At 50.8% G+C, this 14087-nt stretch overlaps 1 protein-coding gene across 6 annotated transcripts in view; it reads left to right on the plus strand.

The window, feature by feature from the left end:
• Nucleotides 1-14087, plus strand: part of RAB11FIP3 (RAB11 family interacting protein 3) — a 78111-nt gene that overhangs the window by 50542 nt on the left and 13482 nt on the right. For 5 of the 6 annotated variants that reach the window (XM_057407948.1, XM_057407952.1, XM_057407951.1 and 2 more), the window contains 4 exons: nucleotides 1998-2185; nucleotides 5994-6167; nucleotides 9769-9903; nucleotides 13297-13332. In XM_057407948.1, coding sequence (XP_057263931.1) covers nucleotides 1998-2185; nucleotides 5994-6167; nucleotides 9769-9903; nucleotides 13297-13332 — 533 coding nt within the window. The remainder of the gene's footprint in view (nucleotides 1-1997; nucleotides 2186-5993; nucleotides 6168-9768; nucleotides 9904-13296; nucleotides 13333-14087) is intronic. The other variant, XM_057407950.1, reaches the window with a different exon arrangement.

Genomic DNA, 14087 nt, shown 5'->3' on the forward strand with positions numbered 1-14087 from the left:
CCCTCACAGGGAAGGGTTTTCTCCTAACATGGTGCAGTGTCCTCCCCTGGCCATGAGCAAGCCAGCAGACCAAGCCTCCACTTCCAGATCTCCCTCATCCTCCTTCTGCCCGAACATTAAGGGCCCGAGCAGTGTTTCTAGGAAGTGCAGCATAAATCCAGTAAAGCACTTAGCAAGTCCCTGGCTGTAGGTATATAAGCAGTTGTGCTGGATTTATGCTTTTAAAAGTAGCAGGGGGTTTTAGGAGGCTTTTGTTTGTATCTTGAAGGTTAGTAAAGGCCAACTTCTTCTGTGCTAGGAGTGGCATTCATCACAGTGGCCTTTCCTCTGATGAGTGTACTTGAACAGCCCAACCTCCTCCCCATGCGACTTTGGACTCTGTTCCTGTGGAGGTTTGTGTCATGTTTGACTTCAGGGTGGTGTCCTGGAGAGATGCTGATTTCCGTAAGTCACTGTGGGTCCCTGAAAGCTGAGCCAAGCATCCAAGAGGGGCTCCTGTCCGTCTGTCTGTCTCCATCCAGCACCCAGCTCACTTGGCACAGGGGCTGGTGAGAGCGCTCAGCAGGGAGCACAGTGAGGCTGTTGACTAGGTTGCTTTGCTCCCCAGTGCCCACGTGGAACAGGAACACTCTTGAGCAGTTCTCTCTCCATCCCTGTGAGGTTTTCAGAGCATCTGTACAAGTTGCTGTTCTCCCTTTGTGGCCTCATGCGTGTTGAGGCAGCCTGGGAATTCCTGGGGAAGCAAAATGAGGTGTTAGTTGTATCTTGAGCCGCTTTGCACCAGGAAAAGCTGCGGTTCTTTGTGCTGCAGAATCTAACCCAAAACAGGAGGATCAGGCTGGTTTGCATAGTGTAGACAAGTGAATGTCAGCAGGACATTTATCCTCTTGGTCTGTGTTTCCTGTACCCTGCTTTGAATGAACAGCTCTAATGTAACTTCATCCTGCTATTGCAAGGATCGTCTGTCTGTGTATGTGTGTTTTCTTTTCCTGCTGTAATACAGGGCTTTGAGAAATCTTTTTTTCTTGAAAATCCTTGGAAAAAAAACACTGAAAGCTGCTCTGTGTGCCCTCTGGAAGAGAGGTTTGCTTTGGCTGTGCCTGCATTCCAAATGCTGCTGCTTTGCCCTGCTGCCGTGCTGGAGAGGGGGCAGCCCGCAGCTGAGCAAGTTTGATCCATTGAGTGAACTTCAGGTGGAGCAAACAGCTTTTCATGAGCTTCTCTTTACCTTGAGGCCAGGCACATGGGCTCCTGTCCCTCTGCCTGATGCCTCCAGTGGCACGTGGTCAGCTGGAGTTCCGCACTGGTAGATCCCATCACAACCGTGATCCCAGAGACAAAAATTACTTGGATTGTTCAGAGGTGCACTGGGGAAGTCCCATAAGTGCTGGGAAATGAGCTGGGGCTTTGATGCAACAAGCACTTTGCTTTAGGAGGGTGTTTCTTCTCCTGCTCCCACGGCTCTCCTCTGAACATTAGGATAGTTCTGGGCTTGGTGTGTCCAGGCAGGACCATCCCTGCCCGCATGTATGAGCACCAAAGACTAACACCTTCCTGACAGGCTGAACTGGGAGGAAAACCCAGTCCTCCATGCTCCTGGCGTGGTGTGTTAAAAACCAAATCATGCTGCTTTCCCAGAGCCTGCTGCAGGTAATGGTCCAGGGGGTAATCCCTCTTGGACTCAACAAATCCATACTCTCTACAAGACCTCCCTCCAACTCCTATGTAGTGTGTATTTCTGTAATCTGCTTTCCGAATGCTGCTGTCACAAAGCACTTGTGGCCTGAAGGCCATGGTGCACCCCAGGGTGCTGCTGGGTCCTTGGACCTGGAGTTGGAGCCTGACTTGGAAGTGGGCTCACACTGTGGTTGGAGGTTGGATTTCTGTGCTTAGAAGTGTAGCGCTGCAGTAATCAGGTACCAAATGTGTTTTGTCCTGCTCTGCAGCACAACTGTGTATCTGTGCTCTTATTTCTTCCCCTCTTGTGTTTTTACCAGGCAAATGAGGTGACTGACAGTGCTTACATGGGCTCAGAGAGCACGTACAGCGAGTGCGAGACCTTCACGGATGAGGACACCAGCACACTTGTACATCACGAGATGCACGACGAAGTAGAAACAGACAGTGCCATCGACTCCACCGTGCACTCAGAGTTCACGGATCCCATCGAGGAGCCAGAGCATGGGTGAGTGGGGAGGACGGTGAGCAGAAGTCACTGTGTGGGGCAGGAAACTGGGAGCAAACCAAGACCAAGGATTTAAAATGAAGTGGGCTGAGCCCGTCTTGCTGAAACTGGTTGGTTTCTTCTTTGTATTTGTAACTTCATGCAAGACCAAAATAGCTCTTCTTTAAGAATAATGACAATTAGACTGCACCATGTGTAGGCTGATTTGGAACTTGGCCTGGCAATCTCTTTGAGTTAATCGTTGCTTTGCCTTTGGGAGAAGTTCTGTACCCTCATTAGCATCTTTAACCTCTAAAATAAGTTCTCAGGTGATCCAAACACCTGAAATGCTTGCAGTTTTTAATCTATCACTTAAGACAGAAATGCAACATATAATTTTCAAGTCAGGAGGGGAACTCACTATATTCTTGTTTTGCCTAAATACGCGTGTGCCCTTTGATGTGCAACCACCTCCTGTAATAACTAGTTTTAAACTTGTGCCTGAAGCACAGAAGTGTGAGCTAAGATCTTCTTCCCCGAATCTGAACTGCTGCTGGCAAAACTGTTCCTGGGCCCACCTCCTTTCCTAGCTTTTGCAGGAAAAGTGGGTGTTGGGGTGAAACTGGGATGCTGGCAGGCAGAGGGGAGGGAATAACTCCTTTAATAGTGACCCAAGAGCACAGGTCTGCACTGAAACCTCTGGAACAATCATGGGTTAAGGTCTGCTAATACACAGAATTGGTTTTGGCCAAAACAACGCATCACTCAGGCTCGGTGCTCTGGTGAGGACATACAATTCTCATTGCTTTTAGAAAGCACTGGACTTCCCTCCACCCCAAAATCTCATCTGGGGATGGCAGAGGTGCTGTGAGCAGTCAGTGCTGCTGGGCACTCAGCACTGGGGATGAAAGGGTGCTGTGGATTAGAGAATAAATGAGATTATCTGGCTGGGCTCTTCTCTCCCAAGCATTCAGCTCAGTGACTGTTAAACTGGGATACAATGGGTCGCTGAGCTCCCCAGCCACAAGGCAGAGGGGCTCCGGAGGGGCCATGGCAGCCTGCGTGCACTCTCGTCCCCTGGGGAGATTGACGTGCCTCGGATTCACCTGCCTGTAGGTACCAAATACTTTGCTTGGGAATTGATTCTTTAAGATTAGGTTCTTCTTGAGGGTTCCTGCTACTCCCAGTGTGGGCTTGGGAAGGTGGACTGTCCTTTGGGTGCTCTGTCCAAGCGCAGTGGTGCCTGTTGACAGGTGTGTGAAATGTATGCAAATTGCAGGTGGCCAAAAAAATCAAGGAAAAAGTTCATTTGGCTTCACTATTTGGAAGGTTTGAGATGGAAACCTCTAGAAATCTCGTACTAAGTTGTTATGGGCTGGTTTTGGTGCCATCAAAACCCAGGCAGGACAATAGTTTTACACCTCTAGAGCCCAGAGCTCTTCCAAGGGACAGTCAGTAAGTACAGGCTGACCAGCGCAGCTGGGGGACTGAATCAAAGCTTCAACAGTGCTTTCCAGTAGCTGTTAGAGTTCAGCATACCTTGGATGGTTTGAGCATACGTGGTTATTTAGGCTGAGTCTAGTAAATATTAGTTGGACTCTGGATCTTGAAGCTTCTAGAGCGCCGTTATAGAGGCATGGAAAATACTGTACTATTTATTGCCCAAAGCCTGATCAGATCTGTGCAGTGCGTGTCAAACCACAGCCCCAGATTTAGAGATTTGGGGTTGGGTTTTGCTCCCAAGATAAAAATTCCACCCCCTGCCTTCTATTCCTGGTGAGGTTTCTGATGCTTTTGGCAGTGGTCTGCTGGGTGCAGCTTCTGACTCACTGCTGGGGAAGCTGGATCCTACTTTGGGAGTAGTGGCACTTCTCTAGTGCACAAGGAGGATGCACAGATGCCCACAGGCTGAACTAGACTTGTCAGCACTTCAATAGAGATCTGCTGCTGTTTTGGCTGGAGGATTGATGTGTTTTTATTAGTGGGATAAGGGCAAATCCTTCAGATGGTGCAGGTTTTTGTCATAAATGGCTTATCTGTAATCTTTTCTTTCTGATTTAGTACACCAATCTAGTCACACCCCCCTTTTCCCTCTCCTAGCAAGTGAATGCAGATGGGGGCATAGCCTGAAATACCAGTTTTTATGATAATGCAATCTTTCTTGTTTTCAAGCATTGAATTTTGGAGAAGACAACAGTGCCCGTCCCCACAAACACATACCTGTGGTTCAGAGGCACGTGGGCTGTTTTCACAGCCTGGTTCTTACAGATGCCCCCTGTCTTGTTCTCCCCAGGTTAGAAACCTTCTGAGGTCCTGAGCAGTTTAGTCACAGGACCACAGACTCGTTTGGGCTGGAAGGAACCCTGAAGCTCATCCATTCCCAACCCCCTGCCACAGGCAGGGACACCTTCCGCCAGACCAGGTTGCTCCAAGCCCCGTCCAACCTGGCCTTGAACACTGCCAGGGATGGGGCAGCCACAGCTTCTCTGGTATCTCATCATCCTCAGTCCTCTGAATGTGAGAATACTCTGAATATGAGTGTGTGTACTGCTGTGGTGGTTTAACTTCATACAGCTGTGAAGAAACTACAAGAAACCTGGAGAGGGGCTCTGCACAGGGGCCTGTAGGGACAGGACAAGGAGGAATGGCTTTAACCTGACAGAGGAGAGACTGAGATGAGCTCTTAGGCAGAAGTTCTTCCCTGTGAGGGTGCTGAGGCGCTGGCACAGGGTGCCCAGAGAAGCAAGGGACTTCTCAGAACCTGTACTGGATGTGTTCAGGGTTTAGGCTTAGGCTTAACACACTGCAGCCTTCTGGATCTGGTGTTAAAAACACATGAAGCAGCATTCCGCACTCCAAGATTGCCATGAGCATGCACAGCTTTTTCCCAGCACGAGCAGGAAGAGGACTCCTTTGTCTTGTCAGAGGGTCTGTCACTGGTCTGTTTGGCAGCTGCCTGTAAACCACTGGGATTTGAGGCACTCGGAGGGGAGGTGACAGTGTTAAACCCCAGTGCTGGGTACTTGACAGGATTATACAGCAACAAGCAAGTGAGAGCCTGGCACTGGTTGATGAGCAGCTTCCCATGACCCATCGCTGGACATTTGAGCCCAGAAACCCCCCATCTGCTGGGCTGTGTCCCCAGAGCGTGAGCAGCAGGAGAGGGAGGGAATTCTCCCCCTCTGCTGTGCTCTGGGGAGACCCCCCCTGCAGTCCTGATCCAGCTCTGGGGCAACAACACAAGAGGGACGTGGAGCTGTTGGAGTCCAGAGGAGGCCATGGAGATGCTGCGAGGGCTGGAGCAGCTCTGCTCTGGAGCCAGGCTGAGAGAGCTGGGCTGGTTCAGCCTGGAGAAGAGAAGGCTCCTTAAGGGGAGACCTCAGAGCAGCTCCAGTGCCTAAAGGGGCTACAAGAAGCCTGGAGAGGGGCTTTGGACAAGGGCCTGTAGGGACAGGACAAGGGGGAATGGCTTTAACCTGAGAGAGGGGAGACTGAGATGAGCTCTTAGGCAGAAGCTCTTCCCTGTGAGGGTGCTGAGGAGCTGGCACAGGGTGCCCAGAGAAGCTGTGGCTGCCCCATCCCTGGCAGTGTTCAAGGCCAGGTTGGACGGCGCTTGGAGCAACCTGGTCTAGTGGAAGGTGTCCCTGCCCATGGCAGGGGGTTGGAACTTGGTGAGCTTTAAGGTCCCTTCCAACCTAAACCAGTCTGGGATTCTATGAAGAGACAGCATGTCTGCTGAAATGGAGACATGGAAAAGGGATGTATTAGATGCAGTTGGAAAGGCTGCTGTGCTGGCCACCCTCTAATGTTTTTCCCTCTTTTCCCACAGATCCAATCCACACGACCTGCCCCTGGGCTCAGACCTCAGCCACTCCATTGTTACTGTCATCAGTGGAGAGGAGCATTTTGAGGATTACGGAGAAGGGAATGAAGCAGATCTGTTCTCGGACAGCTTGTGTAATGGGGAAAGCAGCTTTAATAGCTCCTCATTCCTCTCTCCCAGGTAATGCTCAGCACAGCACTGGCAGTGTTTTAACCCATTTCAGTTGCTTGGTATCTTCGCCTGTGCGTTGTGTGTGAGAGTTTTTCCCTCTGCATTTACACATTGGTCAGCTTGCAGGAAGGGGTTTTTGGCAAACTTTGGATACAGCAGGCTAATCAGCTCAGAAGTGGTGGAGGAGTTTCCTCCCTCAGTCTTTCCTTTTCCTGAGCAATCTCCGTCCTCCCATCCAGAAGCACTAATGCCCAGCAGCAGGTGGAAGAAGCAGTCCACATCTTACATGTGTCCAGGACAGCGTCACATTCCCACTCCTATTAGGGATGTGGCTCCTCGCAGAACCTTCGAGTACAGAAAAACACTTCTCAGCTTTCCCCACACCCTGTTGGATATCTTTATCTTTCGAATTTTCTCTCTTGTGCCTGTATTTTTGGCTTTGATGTGATGCTGGGCTGGATTTGCACAAGCTCCAGCATCCTTCTTTTTCTTTCTCTGTGCAGCTGCACTCCTTGCGCTGGGATCTGAAACCAGGCAAATACTGTTTTTCCATGCAGGGTGGATTGAGAAGCTGCTGTGGCATTACAAAAACCCACCAATACTTACTTTCTAAGATAAAAAAAAAGCAGAAGCTGGAATGCTCAGCCTACCAAGTCTGTGATGACGAATAGCACCAGAGACGTGTTCCACCCTGGGTCAGGGCATCTCTGTCTTGCAGGACATGCCTTTTTCCTTTGGGATGATACACGTTAGTGTCTTTTGCAGCAGTGTGAACTCATCATAACATTTTTTTGCTGTCTGCCTGTTTTCCACCAGCTTCCCAAAGCCCTTCATAGGGTTTGGGCTGTTCTGGTTGCACAGGGCTGAAGAATTGCTCTCAAATCTCCAAACCTGCACTTTGCTACAGGCCAAGGCTGACTTTTGTTTTGGAAGCAGCACTTTTGAAGGTGTTAACTAAGCCTGCCATAGGATAGTGTTGCTGTGGAGCATGCCTAATCCGTTACTTCAGGAAACCAGCACTCCAGAGCTTGATGTGATTGGATACCCTGCAGTGGAAGGGGCACAAGCTCAGCCACGCTTGTCCTCTGATTGCACTGGGCAGAAATGCTGGGGGTGGCTGGCTGTCCTAGTGCTGCAGCTCTCGGATAAAAAGCAGCCTTCATGTTCATTTTGAGTTTTTTCTTGAGGGTGGGCTTCCAACCTGGTCCAGAAGGCTCCTGGCAAGAAAAATACTCATCTGAAGGAGCTTTGCAATCAGTTGAACTGTATCTTTAACATCAGTCTGGAGCTTCCAGGTTGCCCACACATTCCGTTTTCAAATCTTGCTCTGTCAGATTATTGTCTCCCCTCTGCTCTCTGTCTCTTTGGATTATATCCATGAGATCCTGCTCTGCAGCATCCCTCCTCTGCTGGGAGGGCCTCACTCAGCACGTGGCCACGCAGCTCGTAGTGGTTTATGCTGGAGACTTGCTGCTGGGGCTTGCTAGGGAGATAAACCCTGCACCACCTCCAGAGCCAAGAATGCAGTCTGTTTGAAACAGAGGATTTCCCCATGTCTTTCAGGTCTAGCCCTTACCATGGCTTGTGTGTGAAGGCCCTTAGCTGATCGTTCTCTGTGATTGGGCTGTTTTCCTGAATGAAGCCCTGCCACCCCAGTGCATTTAAACATAGGGAAACTTTAAAGAACTACAGGATATTGCAGGTTCAGGCTTAACTCTTTCTTTTTTTTTGGTTGTGGTTTGAATATGAGGAGTGGTATCACTTCTAAACGGTCACATGGCCATGCACCCTTTCCGTGTTACAAGAGAACAAGAATGACATCAACCAGTTTTCCTGCCACAGCTCCAGATCTTCAGCAGAGCTCCAGTACAAACCCCAGTAAGCACCAGTGACCTGTGGAAGATGAATGTTACTCCACGAGATGGAGGGAGGAGGCAGGAAGGCTGCACATGGCAGTTTGCCACGAGGGGAAGGTGGGGATGCTCCGAGGCTCAGTGCGGTTGGGCTCTCACCCACTCAACGGGCACACAACCAACGCAGCCGGAGGCCGAGTATCGTGCACGCACCCGAAGAGCTGCCAGGCTGGCCTGTGGGCTCTCCTCCACGCTGCTTTTCCCCTTTTTGATTAATGTTTGTTAGATTTGCATTCACACCTCGCCCAGGGGTGCGCTCAGGTGAGCTGGTTTGGCTCTACTCACTGAGCAGAGCCCAGAAAAGGACACATCCCTTCTTCAGATGCCACAAAGCTTCTGCCACCTCTTACCCTGTGCAAAGCCTGAGCAGCTGAACTGACTGCTGGTAAATAATGGTTACCCTGGTCCAAGCCTGCCCTAGAGGGTAGGGGGAATGTTTCCCAACTAATTTTTTTTTTTCCAGGAATGGGAAGAGCTGAGTGTTTTGGCATTTACTGTTGTTCAGTTACTTGTTCTAAGGGGGCTCGGAAATACTGTACAGACAGCACAAGCTCAGAGTCCAGATCCCGGGGATGGCTGGGCCACCAAAAATGTCCCTGAGGGGTTAACACAAAGGGGCTGAGCCCTGCTGGGGTGTCCCACACACTCAGCATCTCCCGGGCCAGGACTTGCCAGTGTGTATCTGTATCTGACAAGTCCTTTCAGATGCCTTTTAGTTTTAAGCTTGCTTGTGTTTGCTCACCCCTTTACCTGTCTTTCTTATTGAACTACTTTGGGTTTTCGCTATTAACCTTTCTTTGATTCAAGTCTGTGGCTTCCAGAAGTATGTTTTCCTACAGGAAGGTTTTGCGGTGTGTAGTTGGCCCCAAAGTACCACAGATTTTGCTATTGAGGGCCATGCTCTGTCCTACCCAAGTCATGTCAGGTGGGGGAATGGCTCTCTGGCTTGCCAAATGCTAGTGGGTGCCTCGGAGCTTATTTTCCAAGTGAGCAGCTGAAAATAAAAAGCTGATCCAGTCCCCTTAATTTCCTAAGCTGTTAAAGCCCTGTAGACACCTGTGTCCCCTTGCCAAATGATGTCCTCTACAATAAGCCACCACCGCTGCTTAGCTTCCTCATTCTTCATCTTGTAGGACAGAGCAGTTGAATTGCAACCACCTTTTTGAGCTCAGGTTAAAAGCTCCTTGCAATTAAAATCTGCCTCTGTGTGTTACTGAGGTGGGACCACAGCAGCATGCTGCTCTGTTCTTAAAGCATCCACTGGAAATGATTTGGCTCTCCCGGCACCCAGCCCAGCAGTGAGTTCAGTCTGCATTTACCGAGGCAAACCAGGACCATTGTTAGAGCATCCTGAGACAGGTTGCTTGGAAAATCCTGTTGGAAAATAAACTTTGTAGTCATGTGGGTTTGTGGAGAGCATGAATGTTCCCTTCCCTGAGCTCTTGGTGGTCCTCCAAAAGAGCTGGCTGTTCAGGGCTTTGGAAACGTGAGCCAAGCTCAGCTGCTGTAAATTTGGCTTCTAAATTCAAGAGAGGGATAATGGCCCAATCTGCCCTGCAGTTTTTAATTGCAAGTCTTGTGTCTGTCCCCCAGAGCTCCCCTTTACCAAAGTACACTCAGCTTGTGGAAGCCATGGATGAAGTCAGCCCTGTCTGTTCTGTTCTGTCCTGTTGAAATGACCCTTGTGATCTCTCTAGCACCCATCCGCTCGCTGCGAAACTGCACAGCATTATCGCAGATGAAGCATTTGAGTTTTACTGTAGCCAGTGCCACAAACAAATCAACCGCCTTGAGGATCTTTCTGCTCGCCTGAATGATCTTGAAATGAATAGGTAATTGGGCTCGTGTGTGGCCATTTCAGTGTTGGGAGCGATGGTCTGAAAGGGAAGACTCTCCTTTGTCTGGCACAGCTTTACTTTGCTGATGTGTTGCTTGATTCCTGGTTGGGAAAGGGGATGAATTCCACCAGATAAAGTGAGCCTCTCCAGGTGGTAAAGGTTGTCATAACCTTTATTAAGGTTATTTGAAGGCTGTAATAAGAAGTTTCCTTTACTCTGAGCCACAGAGGCTGGCAGACAATGAGAGTCTTCCCTTCTGTTCTGGGCAGCCTCTTTGCATGTCCTGCTGAGTGGTGGGTGCTTCTCCACACTGAGTTTTGCAGTCTGTGCACTGGGAGTTGAAAGCTGTAAGCTGATCGTGTACAGTATTTCTGTCACCAAGGAAAAGACCACCAGGCCTTCTGGCTGGTCATAGCCAGTGTGGAGGCATGCCTGAGTTACTGGACCAACCTGGAAAGGCAGGTAGAGCCCATCCTTCAATAACCTGAAGACAGCAACTTGCTCTCCATGGCTTGGAACCTCTCCTGTAGATGCTTTTGCTTTCCCACAGTAAGATCTCATGTCATCCAGCTGCCTGCCCACTCATGGGCCACCACCAGCTGGGTGGATGTGATAGGAACCAGGGCCTTTGCATAGGAACTTCATGAGGTTTGAGCGTAATGTTTGAGGTCCTCCAGCCAGCAGCTGGACTTGCTGATCTGACAGGTGGGGAGGGGTTTCTATTTGGCTTTTAGTTTTTCAGAGCTGTTTGTCATCTGCTGGGTAGAAGGATGGTGGCATTAAGGATAATTGTGCTTCTCACATCTGGTGTACTCTTTCAAGCCTGGTTTTTGGTTATGCTTTTGGTCTTTGTCTGTCCTACACAGGGACAGTGTAACATGGACTCTATAGCTATGGTAAGAGAACTGGAAAACAAACAGGAGCTTGACTTTAATTTTTTTTTAAATGGAAAAAGTACTTCTGCCCCTTTCTCTTCCTCAGGTAAAGAGTTGTTGGAGGCCTTGAGGGTCTGTGATGGGTCTTGGGTTATGCAGTTAAGGATAACACTGGACTGCCCTTGATGCACCAGTAGCCCCACTCCATTCCAGGCTTTCTCCACGAAATTGACCTGCAAAGCTGAACTAACACCTCAGAGCCTCCTGTGATGGATGGGACTTCCAGAGGTTTCGCCATCCTGTAGTGTTGCAGTGGGAATTCCACAGGTTCTGATTTAGCACGTGTCTTTCGGGCTCAGGACAAGCAGGTGTCGTCATTCGTCCATCAGTGTCCAGGGTCTCCCGTGCTCAAATTTGCTGGAAATTGGTTCCATGTGCCCTGTGCATGGACCCAACAGAAGGGGCATTGCCTACCCTTTCTCTGTGAGGACGTGTGAGGTGTCCCCATGCAATGTGTGGGACATGGCAGGGCCTGTGGTTTGCTCCCAGCATCACCAGCAACAGGAAGCCCTCAGTGCAGCGGACAAATCCCAGACTGCAGGCAAAGATTGCAGCAGGAAAGGGACCAAAACCTGAGCCCAACAGCCTCACACTGTGCCTGTTGAGGCCTGAAGACACCCGCTCCACAGAGGATGCTGGGAGCTGGGGTGAAGCCCAGCTGCCTCACTCTTAAAGGCTGTGGGCATATATACAGTGCTTTATACTTGGAATAAGATGGGGAGCCTGGTCACAGCATTGGGACACTTCTCTCTGAACCTAAGGCATGGGAAGGTGAGGAAGAAATATGCAAGGAGCTTGGGATGAGCCAGTTCTGTGGAAGTTTTTAGTTTCAGTGTCCTTGATGCAGTAGTTGTGAATGGCTCATCCCCTCCAAGAGCCACCCGCAGGTGCCAGCCCTGCTTTCCCGTAAGTGTTTGCAGGGAAGAATGTTTTTCCTCCCTCCAGTGCTGGGACATACGTGAATTCCTCGTAGAAATTGCTGGCAAACGCAAGGCCCTGACCTCGGGTGGGTGTCGAGTGTCCTTGAAGCCTGTCCAGCAGCAGCTCTCATGCTCCTTGGAAATGTGTGTCTGAGGATGTCCTTTTGACACAAGAGCTGGTGGCCCTGACAACAGCCCCGGGTGGGTCATTGTTGTTATAGAAAAGAAAATTGCCCTGAGCTATTTTTAATTCCTCCTTCTAAGAAGTAATGAAGTTGTTGCAATTCCTGGCAGGAACGGACTCCCAAATGAGTCTTTAAACTGAGCTAAGCACCTGGGAATGCAATTGCTGCTTCTCCACTCAGGCTAGAGCTGTGTTTGCTGCCATCGCTCAGCAGTGATCTGTATCACTGATGTGTCCCAGTGGCATCTGTTTGACAACAGTGTGCATTTGGGTGGAAGATGAGGAGTGAGAGCCAAGCCCCTGCTTGCTTCACAAGCACACAGCTGCATCAGTCAGAGCACTGGAGCAGCTCTGCTCTGGAGCCAGGCTGAGAGAGCTGGGCTTGTTCAGCCTGGAGAAGAGAAGGGTCCTTAAGGGGAGACCTTAGAGCAGCTCCCAGTGCCTAAAGCGGCTACAAAACATCTGCAGAGGGGCTTTGGGCAGGGGCCTGTAGGGACAGGACAAGGGGGAATGGCTTTAACCTGACAGAGGGGAGACTGAGATGAGCTCTTAGGCAGAAGCTCTTCCCTGTGAGGGTGCTGAGGCACTGGCACAGGGTGCCCAGAGAAGCTGTGGCTGCCCCATCCCTGGCAGTGTTCAAGGCCAGGTTGGATGGGGCTTGGAGCAACCTGGTCTAGTGGAAGGTGAGAAGCTCCTGCAGCCTTGTCCTGAGGGGCAGGGTAATGTGGACCTTGGCTGCTTGCACTGTGGGTCATGCTGAGCCTGACCGCTGTGGTATGGTGGCAGCTGGGTCGGGAATATACAGAGCAGGGGTGTGTGACCTCCGTCATCTCCCGGTGCAACCCCTGTCCAGGGATTCTAACTGTGCCTGTGCTCATGCTCAAAACCCAGAAGGGGCCACAATCAACAGCTCCTGAAATGCCTGAGCTACAAGTAGGCACCGATTCCCTGCCAAACAGTGAGAATGACCTTTGTGGGAAGTCCTAGGCAGTGCGGAAGGGTGGAAGCACCCGTGTAGGGGCAGGGAGGGCTGGGATGCTGCAGGATCCATAGCTCAGTGTGCCCTTGGCGCCGGGCTGAAGCCCACCAACCTCATGGCTATTATTAGCACTTTCCTTGAGGATCAGTTTTCAGCTGGTGAGAGGACGCAGCCGCTGCCACCGGTGAGGTTATTCCCTTTGGTCCGGTGTCGTTGCGTTGTTCCTGGCGGTGCCTGTGGCTGGGCTGCGCGGGTGCTGCATGCTGCATGGGCGCTCCCCTGTGCCCCGGAGTGCTTGCTGTTTCCTGCTTCCCTTCCTCTCCACTGTCAGCTTTCCTGACGCTTTCCTGTTTGTTCTTCATTCCGCAGCCCCAATAAAAGACTCTCAAGCAAGAAGGTGGCAAGGTAAGCTCATACTCCTGTTACTGCTTGTTGGGAGGTGTCCTTCCTAGCTGATGAGCCCAAGGAAGGAAGACTGTCAAAATAAGCTTGTAGCTTCTGGACGTGTTGCATAGTGCTGGGGAAAAGCAGGTTTCATTCTGATCCAGCCTGCAATAGCAGTGGGGGATTTCTCACCTGTGCACGCAGCTGGTGCCTGCCTGATTTCTTCTGGGGCAAAAGTAGGGGTGCTTCCCCCACCTACCCTGCACGTGCCCTAGCAGGAGTGGAGTGGAGGAAGGAGTCTCTAGAAGGGCACGTCCCTCTGGACTTCTCAGCTGGGCTCTCTCCTCCCCAGTGCCACCATGGTGGGTCTCTAGAAGACCAGACCACTCAGTCCCAGTACTCTGAGGGATTTCCCCAACACCCCCCCCCCCCAAAAAAAAAGCTACCCAACTTTAGACGACTCTCTTGGTTCTGTTTGACTTTGCTCGGTGTAATCTCAGCACTGGACTCCCTGCTCCGTAAGGGGCTTTGCTCTGAGTCACTGTGCAGAGGGTCCAGCCCCTCTCAATGATACTTGGCGCTCACCTTTCCTTTCCCAGCTCCACAGTCCCTCCTCTTCTATGTCATCCTGCTTTTGAGAACACACAGAGACTGCCCCTGGTCCTGCTGCCCCTGCTTTCTGCAGTTGTTTCTGAGTGAACAGGAATGCTGCAGAGGAGCAGCAGCTCAGTTTGGGTGATGCTCATACCCCCCATGCCCTGGAACTCGATCTGCTC

The sequence above is a fragment of the Pezoporus wallicus genome, unplaced genomic scaffold (assembly GCF_028554395.1).
Source record: "Pezoporus wallicus isolate ANWC-B61680 ecotype Strahan unplaced genomic scaffold, APGP_CSIRO_Pwel_v1 contig_4012, whole genome shotgun sequence".
Classification (NCBI taxonomy): Eukaryota; Metazoa; Chordata; class Aves; order Psittaciformes; family Psittacidae; genus Pezoporus; species Pezoporus wallicus.